The following is a 15,381-nucleotide window of genomic DNA, read 5'->3' on the forward strand; positions in this document are numbered from 1 at the left end:
TGGGCTTTTTAAGATATTGGGCGAAAGGCCTAGAATAACTTATAGGAAAGGAGCTAACCTAAAAGCTTTATTAGAAAGAAAGAAAAACATTAAATATGGTAAGAATTATGGAATGTATAAATGTGGGTCGTGCCAACAATGTAGATACATACACAATGACACTAAGGTTACTATTAGAGAGAGGACATACCATGTTAACGGCAGGTATAATTGTGAAACTAAGGGTGTGATTTACACAGCTTACTGTGATCATTGTGCTGCATTTTACATTGGTAAAACTGAGAGGAAGATCAAGCAGCGCATTTATGAACAATATGCTGTTAATAAAAGAGACACAACCAATGCATTGGCTAGACATTTCCTGATCACAGGTTTAAATTTAGTATATTACAACAAAGACATGTGGATGTAAGAGGTGGGCGTTGGGAACTACAACTTGAAATAGATGAAATTATGTGGCAAATTAGGACAGCGGCCCACATTTTCCCAGCCTTCAATGAATATGTTTCAATAAAAAGCATTTTGAAATACCTAGCTTTACGAAGGTAGTCTATCCCTGTTCATATACGTATATATACATATTCATATTTTTTAAGTATTTTTTTTTATCTATTTTTTTCTTTATTTTATTAATGTTTATAATATGTTATGGTATATATGAGTATATTTTATTACATCACATTACATTATAAATTTGATACAGTATATAATAAGTGTATCAGAAAATGCTTACTATATGAAGTAAAGTATGCACTATATAGTTGGCTTTGGCCCTTTCTTACGAGCCTTGTTAGGTATAATATTTATTTATAGTATTTGATTGCCTGTAAAATTGTTAATGCCATATTAAATACAATTTTTGCATTTATGTGATTGCTCCAACCTTAGGCCATTTATCTTAGAAGACCTTGGACAGGAGTCACAGTAATGGTGTTTTATAACTTTCAACACTATAAAATGTTTAGTGTTCCTACTTTTTTAGCAGGTTGAATAGACATATATTAATTATAGTTATTAATTGATTACTGTATAATGGAGATGTATTATATTAGATACTATTCTTGATGTATACGAATTTTCTCATGTCACTGTTCCGATGTTCTAATTTTTTGCACATGGGTTACATTCACTATTTTGTCTTTTGACATTTTAATACTGTAATACTTAAGTGGTTTATAAAACAACATAAAATAGATTCATTATCATACATATGCTTGTTTTTTAATGAAGCTTTTTATATACGGAAAAAGTATTGCCTGTTTGAATAGTGCTTCACATGTTTTTTGAACTGGGCGTAACACCTGTCTCTTTAAAGAAAGGTAAAGAAGAGACTAGTTTTAATTGATTAATTGGTTGTCTATATAATGTTGTTAATTGATTTGCTTTTTGTCTGAAGAAGGGGAGGCACTGACCTCTCCGAAAGCGCTAATAAAATCAGAATTAATTTTATTCCTTGAAGTTGCTCAGTTTGTCACTCGCTTTTACTGTTATTATTTAGTTTGCCTCCGTTTGTTGTTATACATTACACATGTTTACTTTTTAACAATTGCTTGCTTCCACATGCCGTACAGTGCTCATTTCCTGCCTTCCCTTAAACCTCACTCCTCTTCCTCCCAAACCGTAACCTTCATGTACTGTTCTTGCAGATTCCATTTATTTCTGTGTAGTTTGTTCCTTCTTTTCTAAAGATCTCACCACTCTTATCTTCTTTATAATATTCATTCAGTTGGTATAGATTTTGATTTTGATTTATTTGTAATTGCTTTTTTTTGACAACCAATAGCATTACACTTAGTAGGGCCTTGCTATGTATTGGTAGTCGAGATAAAATGTCCAGCTCAAATGAGGAATTACCTTAGTTACTGCAATTTGCATTCCCAGCATTCTGTCAGACTTCTTTGCAAGGAATTTTAAAATTTTAAAAATCTTCCAACCCATTGCACACACAAAAAAAAAATCCCAGGTACCTCTCTCTCATCTATTACAACCTCAACATTTGCTGCCTACCTAAGGAAAACATTCTCTAAAGTCTGTTTAGGGTATAAATATACCTCTGCAAACACTTCCAAGCAAAAATCATAAACCTTCTACCTTCTGGACTTTGCTTACTGTGGAGCCATACAGATGTCCCCCAGTTGTTCCTTAAAACTGCCTTTCCATTCTCTCTTCTCAATCTTTTCTAACATCCTGTAATTTGTTCTTTTGGTTATTATGCAGTGTTTTACACAACAATCTAATTATCTGTCTTTTAGTAGCAGCTTCTTTCCCAGACTCACCTAAAGAATCTACCAGAGCTGGTCTTCCACTTCACAACCCCCCATCCCCTTCTCTTTATCTATACTCTATCAATCCCTGGTAGTTAAGGTAGTGCTTGACTTCATCCCATGCTGTTACCTTTCTTCCTAGTTATTTGCTCCCAATACCTTGTTTCCTTTGACATTTTTCTCCAGTAAATTCCACTCCCTTTTGCTTATTTTCTATACCCCTTCTTACTGTCATCTCATTTGGCTAAATCTCCTTTCTCCATTACTGAGTTTGCTTAGTTCTTAGAATTCTTACTGCAACTTCAGAGATATAATATTCTGTATAGTCATTGTTATTCTTTTGAAGGATATGTATTCAAAATTGTAGTTTCTCCTTATTTCTCAAACTTCCACATTTCGTCATCTCTTTCCACTGTGATTTAAAACCTTCAAATTGCATTATGTGCATTTGCCTTAACTGCATAGTTGTAAAGTAGCCATTCAAATAAGGTAATCCTAAACCACCTTGTTCATATCCCACTTAACGTTTGCCCACTTCCCCTCCCAATAAATTCCTTCAACTTCTTATTAATTATCCTTCACAACTTCTCCTCTGGTTGATAAAATATGCCTTATCTGTATAGAAAACTAAAGGGGGCAAGAAAATTTTCACGGCTTGTATCTTGCCATCCATATCTATATCAATAGCTTCCAGTTTCTCAGTTTTTGTGTTAACGTTTGTTTAGTCTTGTCCCACATATCCTTAGCTGTCGTAACAGAATCCTTTTTAATGGCTATACCCAAATATTTCATGTTATGTCCCCATAAGTATGGATATTGCTGAACCAGTTCATGTGTGGGTACCTAGTGTACCGCAATAGCATTTGTTTTATGTTCATTAATTTTATATTCAAAAAAGACTTGAAACCCTCGAATTGTTCCACAACACTGAAAAGTAATTTTCTGGATTTATCAAGTGCAAAATATCATCTGCAAATTAAGCTAACTTTTATTGTTTACTATACCAGAATTTATGAGTCCTTTTTTTGCTGTGACAGTTGCTTTAAATGTAAAGCAAATAACAAAGGGAAAGAGGACACCTCTACGTGGCTCCTCTGTTCAATGACAGCTTGTCAGAGAGGAACCTCAACTCTATTTTTGCCTCCTCCCCTTCTTATATCCTCCTAATTAACACTGTTATTCTATCTGGGAGTGCATGTGCTTCACATTGCCCTTCTCATAAAATCCTTGCTGACACTGTAACGATCATCATTGCTGTGTTAATGCTGTCAGATATTTTCCTCCTCTCCACAAAAGCGCATTGGTACATTTATGTCAGTTTTGGCAACACTTTAGCCATTCTTTAAGCTAGTATAGACATGAACGCTTTATTATCTTTGTTTAGAATTGAAATTAATTTATAAGAAGTTGGGTTTAAAGAGTATTTGGCCTCTTATAAATTGTCTTGTTTTTATCCATCACCACATTTTCTCCTCACTTTAATTTATCTAGTTGAACCTGTTATTAAAATGTTTGTGGAATATGATAATTGGGCCAAAAAGAAAATGATAGTTTAATGTTACTGGGTGTAGTAGTGGGATGGTGGCCTTCTTATACTTATGTTTATCTTACAGTAATAGTTGCAGATAGAGAGAGCCATAAATGTCATCTGTTGCTGATAAGAATTTTTGTTTTGTGCATCTACTCTCCAAGCTGCTTTTACATTTAAACGTGTATTGAGTATAAACACTTAAACCTGTTTGCACTTCCACTCCCTCACTACTGTCATACAGTGTGCTTTTTTTCTCACAGGCTCAGTCATTTTGTACACACTAGGCTAGCCTTATAGTTAGTTCCAGCAAGGGATGCTTCTGTTATAGTCAACCCCACTTCTTCACTTATGATAGCCTGAATGGTCAATGGCTAGTTCTCCTCTCTCTTCCGTTAAGCACATCATATGTTGCCCTGCTCTCCATAACCTGGTAATCTACACCATAATCTGGGCATACAGCCTGTTTGGTGATGGAGCAGTTCTCAGAAGAAAATGCTTTCATATTTTAGTGCAGTCTTATTTTTGGCATAGTTGTAATGAAGAAAGCTTGAAGGTAAAAAAAATAAATTCAAGAAGTTAGTAATAGCTTGATTTTTTTTCAGAAGTTTTTTATATTCTGTTTGAAAGTGAATGCAACTATTACAGGACTTTATTTTTCATTCAGAAAGTGTTGTGGATGGAGAGAGTGTCCATGATTCTCCCAGAGATGAAACATTACAGAACATATCAGCTGATGACCTCCCTGATTCAGCCAGTCAGGCTGCCCAGCCCCTGGATTCTGATTCTTCATTCTCTTACAGGTACTGTTCAGATAATTTTGCTTAACTTGCAAAACATATTTTAACAAGAGTATGTTTTATATATTTATACATTTTCTTTAACATACTGAACAATGAATGAACAAAATGTGCTTTTATTTTTGCATACAAAATGCAGATAGGTTGGGAAAGTCCCAATACTCTTAAAATTCAACCTTGTATATCAACTTGTGGGCTTGGACTGACCAGGTAGAATTTCATAGAAGAATGTGCTCCACGATGCCAGAGGTATTACCTAGACTAGAATGAGAAAGGCCCTTTACACAATATTCCCAACACTAGTGAGCACTCAGTGCTAAAATAACTTTTTCTTTGTAGGCACCCTCCAGTTGTATTGACTGGCGCTATTTCTGAAGAAGGAAGAGTGCAGGAGGAAGTGAATCTGTCTGTCACCTTGTTTCTTTTTATTTGAAGAGATTGCACTTCACTGCAGTTGCTTATGTCTGACTTACTTCTGTTCTCATCTTTTCTGTACTGTTACTTATTACTTTCCTTACTAATTTGTTTTGGGCATTTGAATAATTATGCATGATGTTTTCCATACAAGTGATTCAAGGTGAAAAATAGGCCTCAAATTTGAGCAGTTAGCCTGCTTGTGCTTTTTAGGGCCTTATTCATTCTTGTGTGGATTGTTTATCCTGCCGATAGCTTCAATTACATATTCTCTTTTGGCATGCGGAGGAAAAAAGAACACATACAGAAGCAAAGATGATATTCTTTTCTGAGAAGCAGACTTCATTCTCATTTAGCATTCAAGGAAAGTTGTCACAGTAAGTACTAATTCCATTCTGATAGTAAGGTAGTGGGCCTGCTGTGTGTTTCATATCCTACAGCATAATCTTGATAAGATGATCAGGGTACAGTCTTATCAGTTGTTACACTGGCAAGGACACCTCAGGGATTTTAGCAGGGATATGCTGCTCTACATTTTGAGGAACTGTGCTTGCCTTCTGCACAAGTATTTTGGTCCCATGATCTGATTTGCTACTGATTCCGTTGCGCCACCAATTGGTAAGACTGCTATAGAATGGGATTTGCCATTGGCAAATATCTGTCTAATATTGTTGATGGCATTACTGACAGCATTGTCAGTGATACTGTCCTCCATTAAGGAACCCTGTTGTCTGGTTGGTGACAGTGGTGGTGATCTTATTTTTTTTTTTTTACTGTCTAGGGAGATCAGAGATTCTCTGCCTTTCTGTTTGCTTTAGAGATTCGGTCAATGTTCAAGACTGAATATCAGTATCTTACTCTTGCTGTGGCCAGTCTGGTGGATTAATAGCCACTGTAGACATTTCAGGACATCCTGTTCTTTGGAACTGTCTCAGTCAATATCCAGAGCTGCAGAGCAGGGCTGTCAGTGAGATGAAGGATGATCTTGTCTAGACCAATCTTCTTGACTGTTTCCCAGAATCTGACAGAGAAGCAGGGCCCTGTGTTAGTATTGTGGAGGCCCACAGCAAGTTTCAAGTCAGGAGGCCCACAGAACACTTCCAGTCTAAGTAGTGCCCTCTTGCCACCACCCCTCCTAAGCAAACACATAACTCTGGCTACAAACATGTAAGAGCAACATGAACAGACATAACTATATTAGCAGTGCTTTTATGTTACACAACAGGCTGGTGTACCACACCAAGCTGTCCTGTCTCGCATAGAGAAATACACAGTAGCAGAAACTCAGTTGAAATATTGTTCATAGGTTCATACTAGGCTATCTGCCCTAGGGCATTTATAAGTCTAGCCAGAGTGTGTTTGGCTTTCGCCACCCATTTTAAATTAATTTTGCTATGCCCTTTTCCGAGGTTAGTATACTGTGCCTCTGTCTAACAGTGACACAGAAGTGATACCCGGGCTAAACCTACGATCTCCCATCCACTCGTCAAGATTCCTCTTGAAGAGAGTCAATGAGGGACTCTGCCTAACCTGGACTGGGATTTTATTCCAGAGTGAAGGGAGCCTCTGGGTTATGAATCTGTCCCTCCTGCATGTCCTATTTATTTCAGTGCTGAGGTTCAAGTCTCTCGAGCACGTAGCTCAATGAGATTTGGATTTTCTGAGGTGCAGCATGTCCATTAATTCCGGGTTGGACATGGCTTTATACGTCAGGCACAGATCGCCTCTGAGCAGGCGGTATGCCCCTGAGTAGAGCTGGAGTTTCTTTAACCGGGCAGCATATGGCATCTGTTTGAGCCCCCTGATCCTCTTGGTGAGGTACTTTTGGGGTCTTTCCAGTTGCTGCAGGTGTCTTGTAAGGTACATCCCAAAAGGGGCATTGTACTCCATTATGGGCCTGATGAGGGATGAGTAAAGAGGCACAATGACATCCCCTGATCTAGATGTGAATCCCTTCATGATTAGGTGGGCTATATAAAATGTTCTTCTAACCACTTTGGCCACGTGGTTGTCAAATGAGAGATTGCTATCAACTTGGGTCCCCAGGTCCCTAATTACTTCTTCTGTACTTAATGGATTACCACCTATGTGGTAATTTGTGGGCCCTTTGTTTTTGCCAAAGGGGATGACTATACACTTTTTGGCGTTTAGCTTGAGGCCATGGCTCTAGCACCAATTGTCTGTTTCTATGAGGCCCTTTTGGAGGATGCTTGTGTCGGCTGGAGAGTCGATTATGGCGCCCAGTTTGCAGTCATCTGCAAACTCGGTAAGCCACAGTCCTTCCGTGTTGGCCTGTACCTCTGAGAAATATATACCGAGCAAGAGAGGTCCCAGGACTGAGCCTTGTGGGATGCCACTTGTAACTGGTTTGGAGTCTGACATGGCTCCAGCAATTCTAACCATGTGGGTTCTGTCCTTGAGCCAGTTTGCAACCCATCTAGTGACATAGGGGTTTATATTTAAGCTGGTGAGCTTATCTATAATGGCTGAGTGGGGTATTGTATCGAAGGCTTTTGTGAGGTCCAGGTAGGCTGTGTGGACCACCTTCCCCTCGTCAATGGCCTTGGTGACTGTTTCAAAGAAATCGACCAGGTTTAAGAGGCAGGATCTGCCCTTAACAAAGCCGAACTGGGTAGGATCCAGTGTCTGTAGGTCCGCAATATCTTTATTTATGAGGTCCATGATGATCCTTTCCATAGCTTTGCCGGACCAAGCTAGTCAGGCTTATGGGGCGGTAGTTTCCAGGATCCGTTGAGGCACCACCTTTGTGGAGAGGGCCACTGTTGCTGTACGCCACTCTTTGGGTACATATCCTGTAGTAAGGCTGAGATTGAACAGTAGTTTTATGTTTGGGTTTAGCTCTTCTTGGAGTTCATGTAGGATGCAGCCCGGGACACCGTCTGGTCCCATTGATGCCGTGTTTTTTGCTTTGGAGAGGGCGGCTCTTACCTGAGCATCTGAGATGTCAGGGTGGCAGCACTCTGCTGGGATAGATATTTGCCCTTTTGGTGGGGAGGGGGGGAGAAGTTTGCGATGAACCTGTCAGCTAGGATGTTGGCAATGTCTGTGGGTTCTGTGTATTTTTTGTCATTTTGGACTAATTCTGAGCATATCTGGGAATTCCCAACCAGGTTCCTAACATAACTAAAGAAAGCCTTGTGATTATCCTTAGTGTCCTGTGCAATTTTTCTCTCGAAGCTGGCCTTAGACAATTTTATGAGTGCCCGTAGTTTTTGCTAATACTGATCAGAGATGCCTTCCCTTTTTGGGATTTTGCTCTATCATGTAGTAGCTTCCTCCTTCTATTGTATAGTTTGTTTATGGCTGGGGTCCACCAGACAGGACGCCTGCCTTTGGAGGATTGGGTCTTGGTTTTATTTGGGATTGCATGATCCATGCATTCCTGAAGGTGTTCATAGAATGCGTTTATAAAGGATTCTGCGGTCTGGGCTGTATTTTCCACAGGCCCGGGGCTTTGAAGGATTCCACCTTGGTTTTGAGGAGTGTGAAATTTGCTTTAGAGAAGTTTTTCACTGTGGTTTTCTGGGCAGGGGGTGGGGTCGGGATGTGAATATCCAGTGAGATTAGTTTATGGTCTGATCTTACCAGTGAGGGATACACTTGTGGTCTGGAGCATAGAGTCCCCATGTTGGTGATGATCAGGTCCAGTATGTTTTCCCCTCTTGTGGGAGTGGTAACAAGTTGTTCCATAGCATTTGAGTTTATAAATTCTAGGAACCTTTGGGCTAGGGTGTTGGAGCTAGAGTAATGCTCTCAGTCTATGTTTGGGTAGTTGAAGTCGCCCAATATAATGGTGTTTGGAGAGACCTTTATATTTTCCAGTGTTCTCAGGAAGGCCGAGTGGGGTTCCTGGGTTTGGGAGGGTGGTCTGTAGCAGGCTATAAACTGGAAGGCAGTTTTACCCACTGTTAGTTGCACATGGATAAGTCTCTGATGCTTCGTGCTGTGCCACCAACCTGGAGGTGTGGGTATCTTTGACGAATATTGATACTCCCCCCTCCTTTTGTGGTTCGGTCCAAGTTTTGGGGCCGAAAAGCATGGTATGAGGTATAACCTGGTAGTGCTGGGGTGCTCTCAGGAGCCTTGAACCAGGTTTCTGTTACTGAACAGATATCTATGTTCTCCATGCTAAGGAGAGTTTTGAGTGCGTGCATCTTGAGGTTTAGACTTCTGGCATTGAGTAGCATTACTCTTAGTTTCTTATCCCTTGTGATACCTATGGAGGTGGGTTTGTCTTTTGAGCCTTGCCTAAAAAAGGCACTATGGGGATAGCAAGAGCCTTTGCCAATATTTCTGCTTGATTGTGCCAATGAACATTTAATTTCATCGATGCCCTGCTTTTGTCAAACTACCAAAGATAGCCACCTATTATATGCAGAGCTGATGTATACTCAAGTACACTGCACCACCCACCCATACAAACATATATGCACACAAGCATAATAGGTTTATAGGATGATACTAGGCTGTTTGCCCGGAGGCCCTTACAAGCCTAGCCAAGAATTTTGCCCATGTTTCCTCAGTCATCACGTGTTTCTTCTGTCCAGCAGGGACACAGGTGGGATCCCAGAGGTATATTTTCTGTTTCCCATCCAGTCGTCCAGGTTCCTCTTAAAGAGGGCTAGAGAGGTATCACCACAAACGAAAACAAATGAATAAAATACGACCAGCCACAGATTCCACAGCAAAGTTATTGCACAATAAAGTACAAAATTATATCTCTCTCTGACATCTTGGCTAAAAAAGCCTTCAAGGAGTAAAGAAACATCATAAAAGAACTTGCCCAAATACTAAAAAACATGACAATAAAACAATTAAGCAATTAAATTAACCATCTCCAATTTAACTCTTCATTCAACCCATGTGGGTGCAGAGTATCAAACTTAAGAATATATACTGCTTCCTTGAACAGAAGCAATTTTTAAAGATTATTTATATCGTACAATGACGCATTTATTTTTTCTAAAATAGTGCCTTGTAGCCTTTCATTATTACTCTTATGAAACTGTTGAAAATGTACTGCAATAGAACTTACTAGTTTCTGATTGTAAATATCCCTTGCATGCTCCAATAATCTCACTTTAAATGCCCTCTTTGTTGCCCCAATATAAAATAAATTGCAGGATCATTTAAGAGCATACACAACACCTTGAGTGTCACAGGAAAAATTGTTCCAAGTTTGAAACAAAATATTATTAATATTTGGAAAACTCTTAACTATAAATTTACAAGCTTTACACTTATTACAACAGATAGTCCCTGTAAGATGTATACTATGTGGTACATTAATAGATGGCATACAAAATCTACCCTTAACTAAGAAGTTATGAATATTTCTCCCCCTTCTGTATGAAACACCAAGAGTGGCATTCAGCCAGGAAGAAACATTTTTTAAAGAACACAAATATTTCCAGTGGTATTTCACCTGCTCTGTAACTATATTACTAAAACATCCAAAAGTTGTAACAAAATAAATCAGGTCCTTGTCATTTCTATCACTAGATCTAAAAGGAGCCAAATATTATCTGTCATTAATATGATGTCCTGTAGTTGAAATATTGCACAATTTATTCCAACTCTTTTCAAGTAAACTTTTATTATAGCCTCTATTACGGAACATGTCTACAGTTATTCCTAATTCTCGTCTAAAATCACAAATATTACACAATCTGAAAATCCTAAGCATCTCACCATAAGGGAGTGCTTCAATAGTATGAGAAGGATGGCAACTATCACCATGTACATACTGTGAATCATGATCACATTTTATATGTACAGAAGTGGAGAATTCAGTACCATATTTGATACTAATAACCACATCCAGAAAGGGAATACACGTACCTAACTTAAGACCATCAAATTGCAAACCAAACCTATGCTTATGCAACATTTTAACAAAATGAGATACGAATTCTAAAACACCTTCAGTTATAAAAATTAAATCATCAATATATCTGAAATACCTGATGACATGATCACAGAAAAATTTATTTCTATAAATATATTCACTCTCGAAAAGACCCATATACAAATTGTCATTCTTGGGGGCAAAATCAGCCCCCATTGCTGTGCCTTTTTTCTGCCTATAAAGGTCATTGTTAAATTCAAAAAAATTATGGGTAAGGCAAACCTATACCAATTCAACTATATATTCTGTTACTGGTGAATTACCCAAAAAAGTCTTAAGGCTTCCAATCCAAAATTATGGCTAATATTCGTATAGAGACTTTTAACATCAATAGTGAAAAAGTACATATTATCATTCCACTTAACATCATTTATTTTAGCCAAAAAATCAAATACATCACGAATGTAGGATGGCAAGATGTAAACTGCAGGTGCTAAGTAACTATGCAAAAATGAACCCAATTTGTGAGTAAAATACTCACAACCTAAAACTATAGGCCCTCCCAGGGGGCTTTACTAAATTTTTATGTATCTTGGGGAGGCAATAAAAATGGGCCATTTTACATCCATCTGTTTTAAATTTCTTTTTTACATCTGCATCCGAAAAATGTCCAGGTCTATTACCTTTATGTAGTAACTCAACATATTCAACCAGGGCTTGCTGATAAATGGACTTAATCAGTCTTATCATATGTCTCATTATCCTCTAAATGTTCCATGCACATATCTAAATATTGGGTATAATGCATGATAACCAACTTGTTTCCCTTATCATAGGGCTTGAAAACTATTTCCCTCATTTTACTTAAATTTTGAAGAGCTTTCCATTCCATAACAGTTAAATTACAATTAACTAGATGTCTGTTCCTATTGAAGTCAGAAAGCACATCCTCTATCACATAATTTAACATATTAGAACAATGGGCTGCTACTTCATTCAAAAAAGGTGGTAGAAAATCATTATTTTTACAAACATTATGTGTATCCATTCTACAATAGGCATTAGGCAAGCTATCAGAGTCATATGTATAAAAACTCTCAGACTAAGTATTCATACTATCATCACAATCAATTAAATCAACTTCTGTATGAGAATTTCTAAAAAAAAAATACTCTAAATGTAACTTCCTGCTGCATTTGAATACATCATGCTTAATATCATGATTTCTAGGAAATAAAGTAGGAATAAACTTTAAACCTCGGTTCAAAACCGCCATTTCACAATCAGTGAAAACATGTCCAGATAAATTAATAACGTAACTGTCCTGTGAGGATAAGAAGTTATCTTTTACCTCTTTTATATTCCCTCTGGGGATAGAAGTCCCTTTGAAAATACTCTTGTTGTTCACAAGTCCGTTTTGTACCCTGTTTCCCTCCCCTATAACTGTTGTTAACATGGGGAAAAGTTTGTTGAAAACTTTCCGGTTGTTGTGCAGTCGGTAAAACAAGGTACTCATCTTGAATATCTAGCTCTTCATCCCCTGACGTGAAACGTCCCTCTGAAAATGAGGAATTATATGAATGTGAACCATCTTCCTGCCTTTGAAACTTCACATGATAGCGAGCTTTCTTCCAATTGGCTCTGGAGATAAACGCCTTTCCATTCTCATAGTCATGGAGATCTTGGAGTAGTTTACGTTTCTTCCTATCCACCATTTCTATTTCATAGTTCTTTAATTTTGCATTAATGTCATTTAAAAAGACATCAAGTACATGAGCATATGTCCCTGAAGAAATAGTGTTGCACACTTTTTTAATGTGGTCCTTAAACTCCTGTTGTTTTACTCTGTCACGATCTAACAAGATATTCACCCATTCCAGCGTACACCTGTGTGCTGCTGCTACCCAGCACTTATGAAATTGCACATCAGCAGCATTTTGTAGATCAAAGGGCAGAGTTGGGTCTTTAAATACTCTCAACCCCTTCGGTGTAATGTCTAGGTCTATATATTTTTGTAGTCCGGACATATTAAAGAAAGTAGATGTCTCTTTCCAAATACACTTCTCTAACTGGTCAAAAAGAGACTTACTTTCTTCTGGTATAGACGTAGGTAATTTTCTTCCAACAGTGTCAAATGGATTCTGGCAGCATTTATTTCTGTCCTGCTCCCATTTATCCCATGTAGTGGTAGCTACGGAACCATTCACAGCCCCATGATTCACCTGCGAATTACGGTCTGGAGCAGAGTTAAGAAAACTGTCCAAAGATAATTGAGACCCATCACCAATGGTCTCATGAAGAACACAAGGCAAGTTGTAATGTGGGTCTGAGGCCATAATGACAAAATTGTATCACCACAAACGAAAACAAATGAATAAAATACGACCAGCCACAGATTCCACAGCATATTTATTGCACAATAAAGTACAAAATTATCTCTCTCTCTGACGTCTCGGCTAAAAAAGCCTTCAAGGAGTAAAGAAACATCATAAAAACTTGCCTAAATACTAAAAAACATGACAATAAAACAATTAAGCAATTAAATTAACAATCTCCAATTTAACTCTTCATTCATACAGAAGGGGGAGAAATATTCATAACTTCTTAGTGAAGGGTAGATTTTGTATGCCATCTATTAATGTCACAAGAAAAACCAAATGATACGTGAACAGAATAAAAAAAGGCAGCGAAACCAGAGGTAAAATCAGAACCAATTCCACAAAAATAACGTAATCAACAACTTTTAATTTCCGTTTTCGTCCTTGGACTTCATCAGAATATGTAAAAACAATTAAAAACTAGAGTCAATCTGATCCACCCTTCCGGCCTATAGTATCTGCTCCCCATTCTGTTACTGAAGGGATAGCATTAATTATGGATGCTATATTAAGTCCTTTGGCCTGTAACTTTGACTCTTTCCTTAAGGATTCTTGGCATTTTTTGCAAAAAATTAAGGAAAGTTCTGTGCCCATGATTTTTGATCCAAATAAACATATAATTTTCACACTTGACGTTATTTCTTTATTTACCAGTATTCCTCATGAGGAAGGAGTGGAAGCAATTCGTTGCATCCTGAGTAAAAACAAAAATTTTAGTACAGGACAAATCTCCACCATCTGTAGATTCATTGAAATTTTGTTGCAAAATAACTTTTTTCTTTTTGGGAAAACTTTCTACAGACAGAAAAGAGGTGTGGCTATGGGGTCCTCAGCGGCCCCTGCCTATGCAAACCTAGTGATGTCCTGGTGGGAAGACACTATATTAAATATGGTCAAAGATGAGTTCCAAATTTTATTTTATTGTCGTTTTGTTGACGATCTTATGTTTATTATTCAAGGGAATGAGACCACGGTCAAACAATTTTTATATAGGCTGAATGCCACTGGAGGTTTTTTACAGTTTACTTTAGGTTGCCTTGGATTGTCTGTTAATTTTTTGGATGTTAATCTTTGGTGGGACACCATAGAAGGAAGATTTCAAAGCAAAATACATCGGAAAGAAACTTTTACTAATAGTTATGTGCATTATTGTCATTCGAAACATACCAAAGGGGCAGTTCATTCGTGCATGTAGGATGACTACTAGGGAGCACGATTTAACAGCGGAAATAGATTTTATTAAACACTTGTTTCTTACTAGAGGGTATAATTTAACACTTTTAAATTCTATTATTGATGATATACAAGCAAAAAGACAATCAAATTACAAAGCTATACTGGTTGATGATAATGTCAAGACATATAATTTAACGCCTACTACAATGGAAAGTAACCATCATTTAGTTTGTTCTTTGGACATGACTATTGATAATTATTTGATCCGTGAGATTTTGACAAAAAATTGGAAAATCATCCACGGTAATTCAGATTTATTTAACGTGGTTGGTCCAAAACCTTTATTTGTTTACAAGAATAGTTTTAACGTTAAAAAAGCCCTTGAGCAACATTCCTTTAAATCAGATCAGAATGCTTACAACGTTAAGGGAATGTTTCCATGTAACAATTGCAGTACTTGCAGGTTTGTGGCTAAGGGACCCATGATTTCTTTTGAGGGTATAGATGTTACCTTCCCCGTTCCTGAATATGTCACCTGTAAGACCACAGGTGTGGTTTACGTTGGTCTTTGTAGTACATGTCCTGCATTTTATGTGGGGATGACTACTAGGAGCTTACACACTAGAGTTAAGGAACATCTTTATAACATCAAAACTAAAAATGACAACAGCGCATTGTTTAAGCATTCCATTAATTGTTTGAATTTTAAAAAATTTCTGTTTACAGTGTTAGAAGTGATTCATTCTGACCTAAGGGGTGGGGATTTTAAAAGGCTGGTCGAACAAAGAGAAACCTGGTGGCAGATTAAACTTCTTGCAGATCAAGCCCCAGGCTTAAATGAATCAGTCAACATAAAATGTTTTTTAAATAACAACGTATTGAGTGTTAAGAAAGATAAAGTGTCTATTTCATCTTTATTCTTGTGAAACGTACTGCTTGGATTGATTTAATC

General features: G+C 37.6%; 1 protein-coding gene across 2 annotated transcripts in view; it reads left to right on the top strand.

The window, feature by feature from the left end:
* GAPVD1 (GTPase activating protein and VPS9 domains 1) overlaps window positions 1-15,381 on the top strand; it is a 3,238,556-nt gene that overhangs the window by 2,502,795 nt on the left and 720,380 nt on the right. For both annotated transcript variants that reach the window (XM_044058337.1, XM_044058338.1), the window contains one exon: window positions 4,460-4,595. In XM_044058337.1, the coding sequence (XP_043914272.1) occupies window positions 4,460-4,595 (136 nt within the window). The remainder of the gene's footprint in view (window positions 1-4,459; window positions 4,596-15,381) is intronic.

The sequence above is a fragment of the Protopterus annectens genome, chromosome 16.part0 (genome assembly GCF_019279795.1).
Source record: "Protopterus annectens isolate FY-2018-M chromosome 16.part0, PAN1.0, whole genome shotgun sequence".
NCBI lineage: Eukaryota > Metazoa > Chordata > Ceratodontiformes > Protopteridae > Protopterus > Protopterus annectens.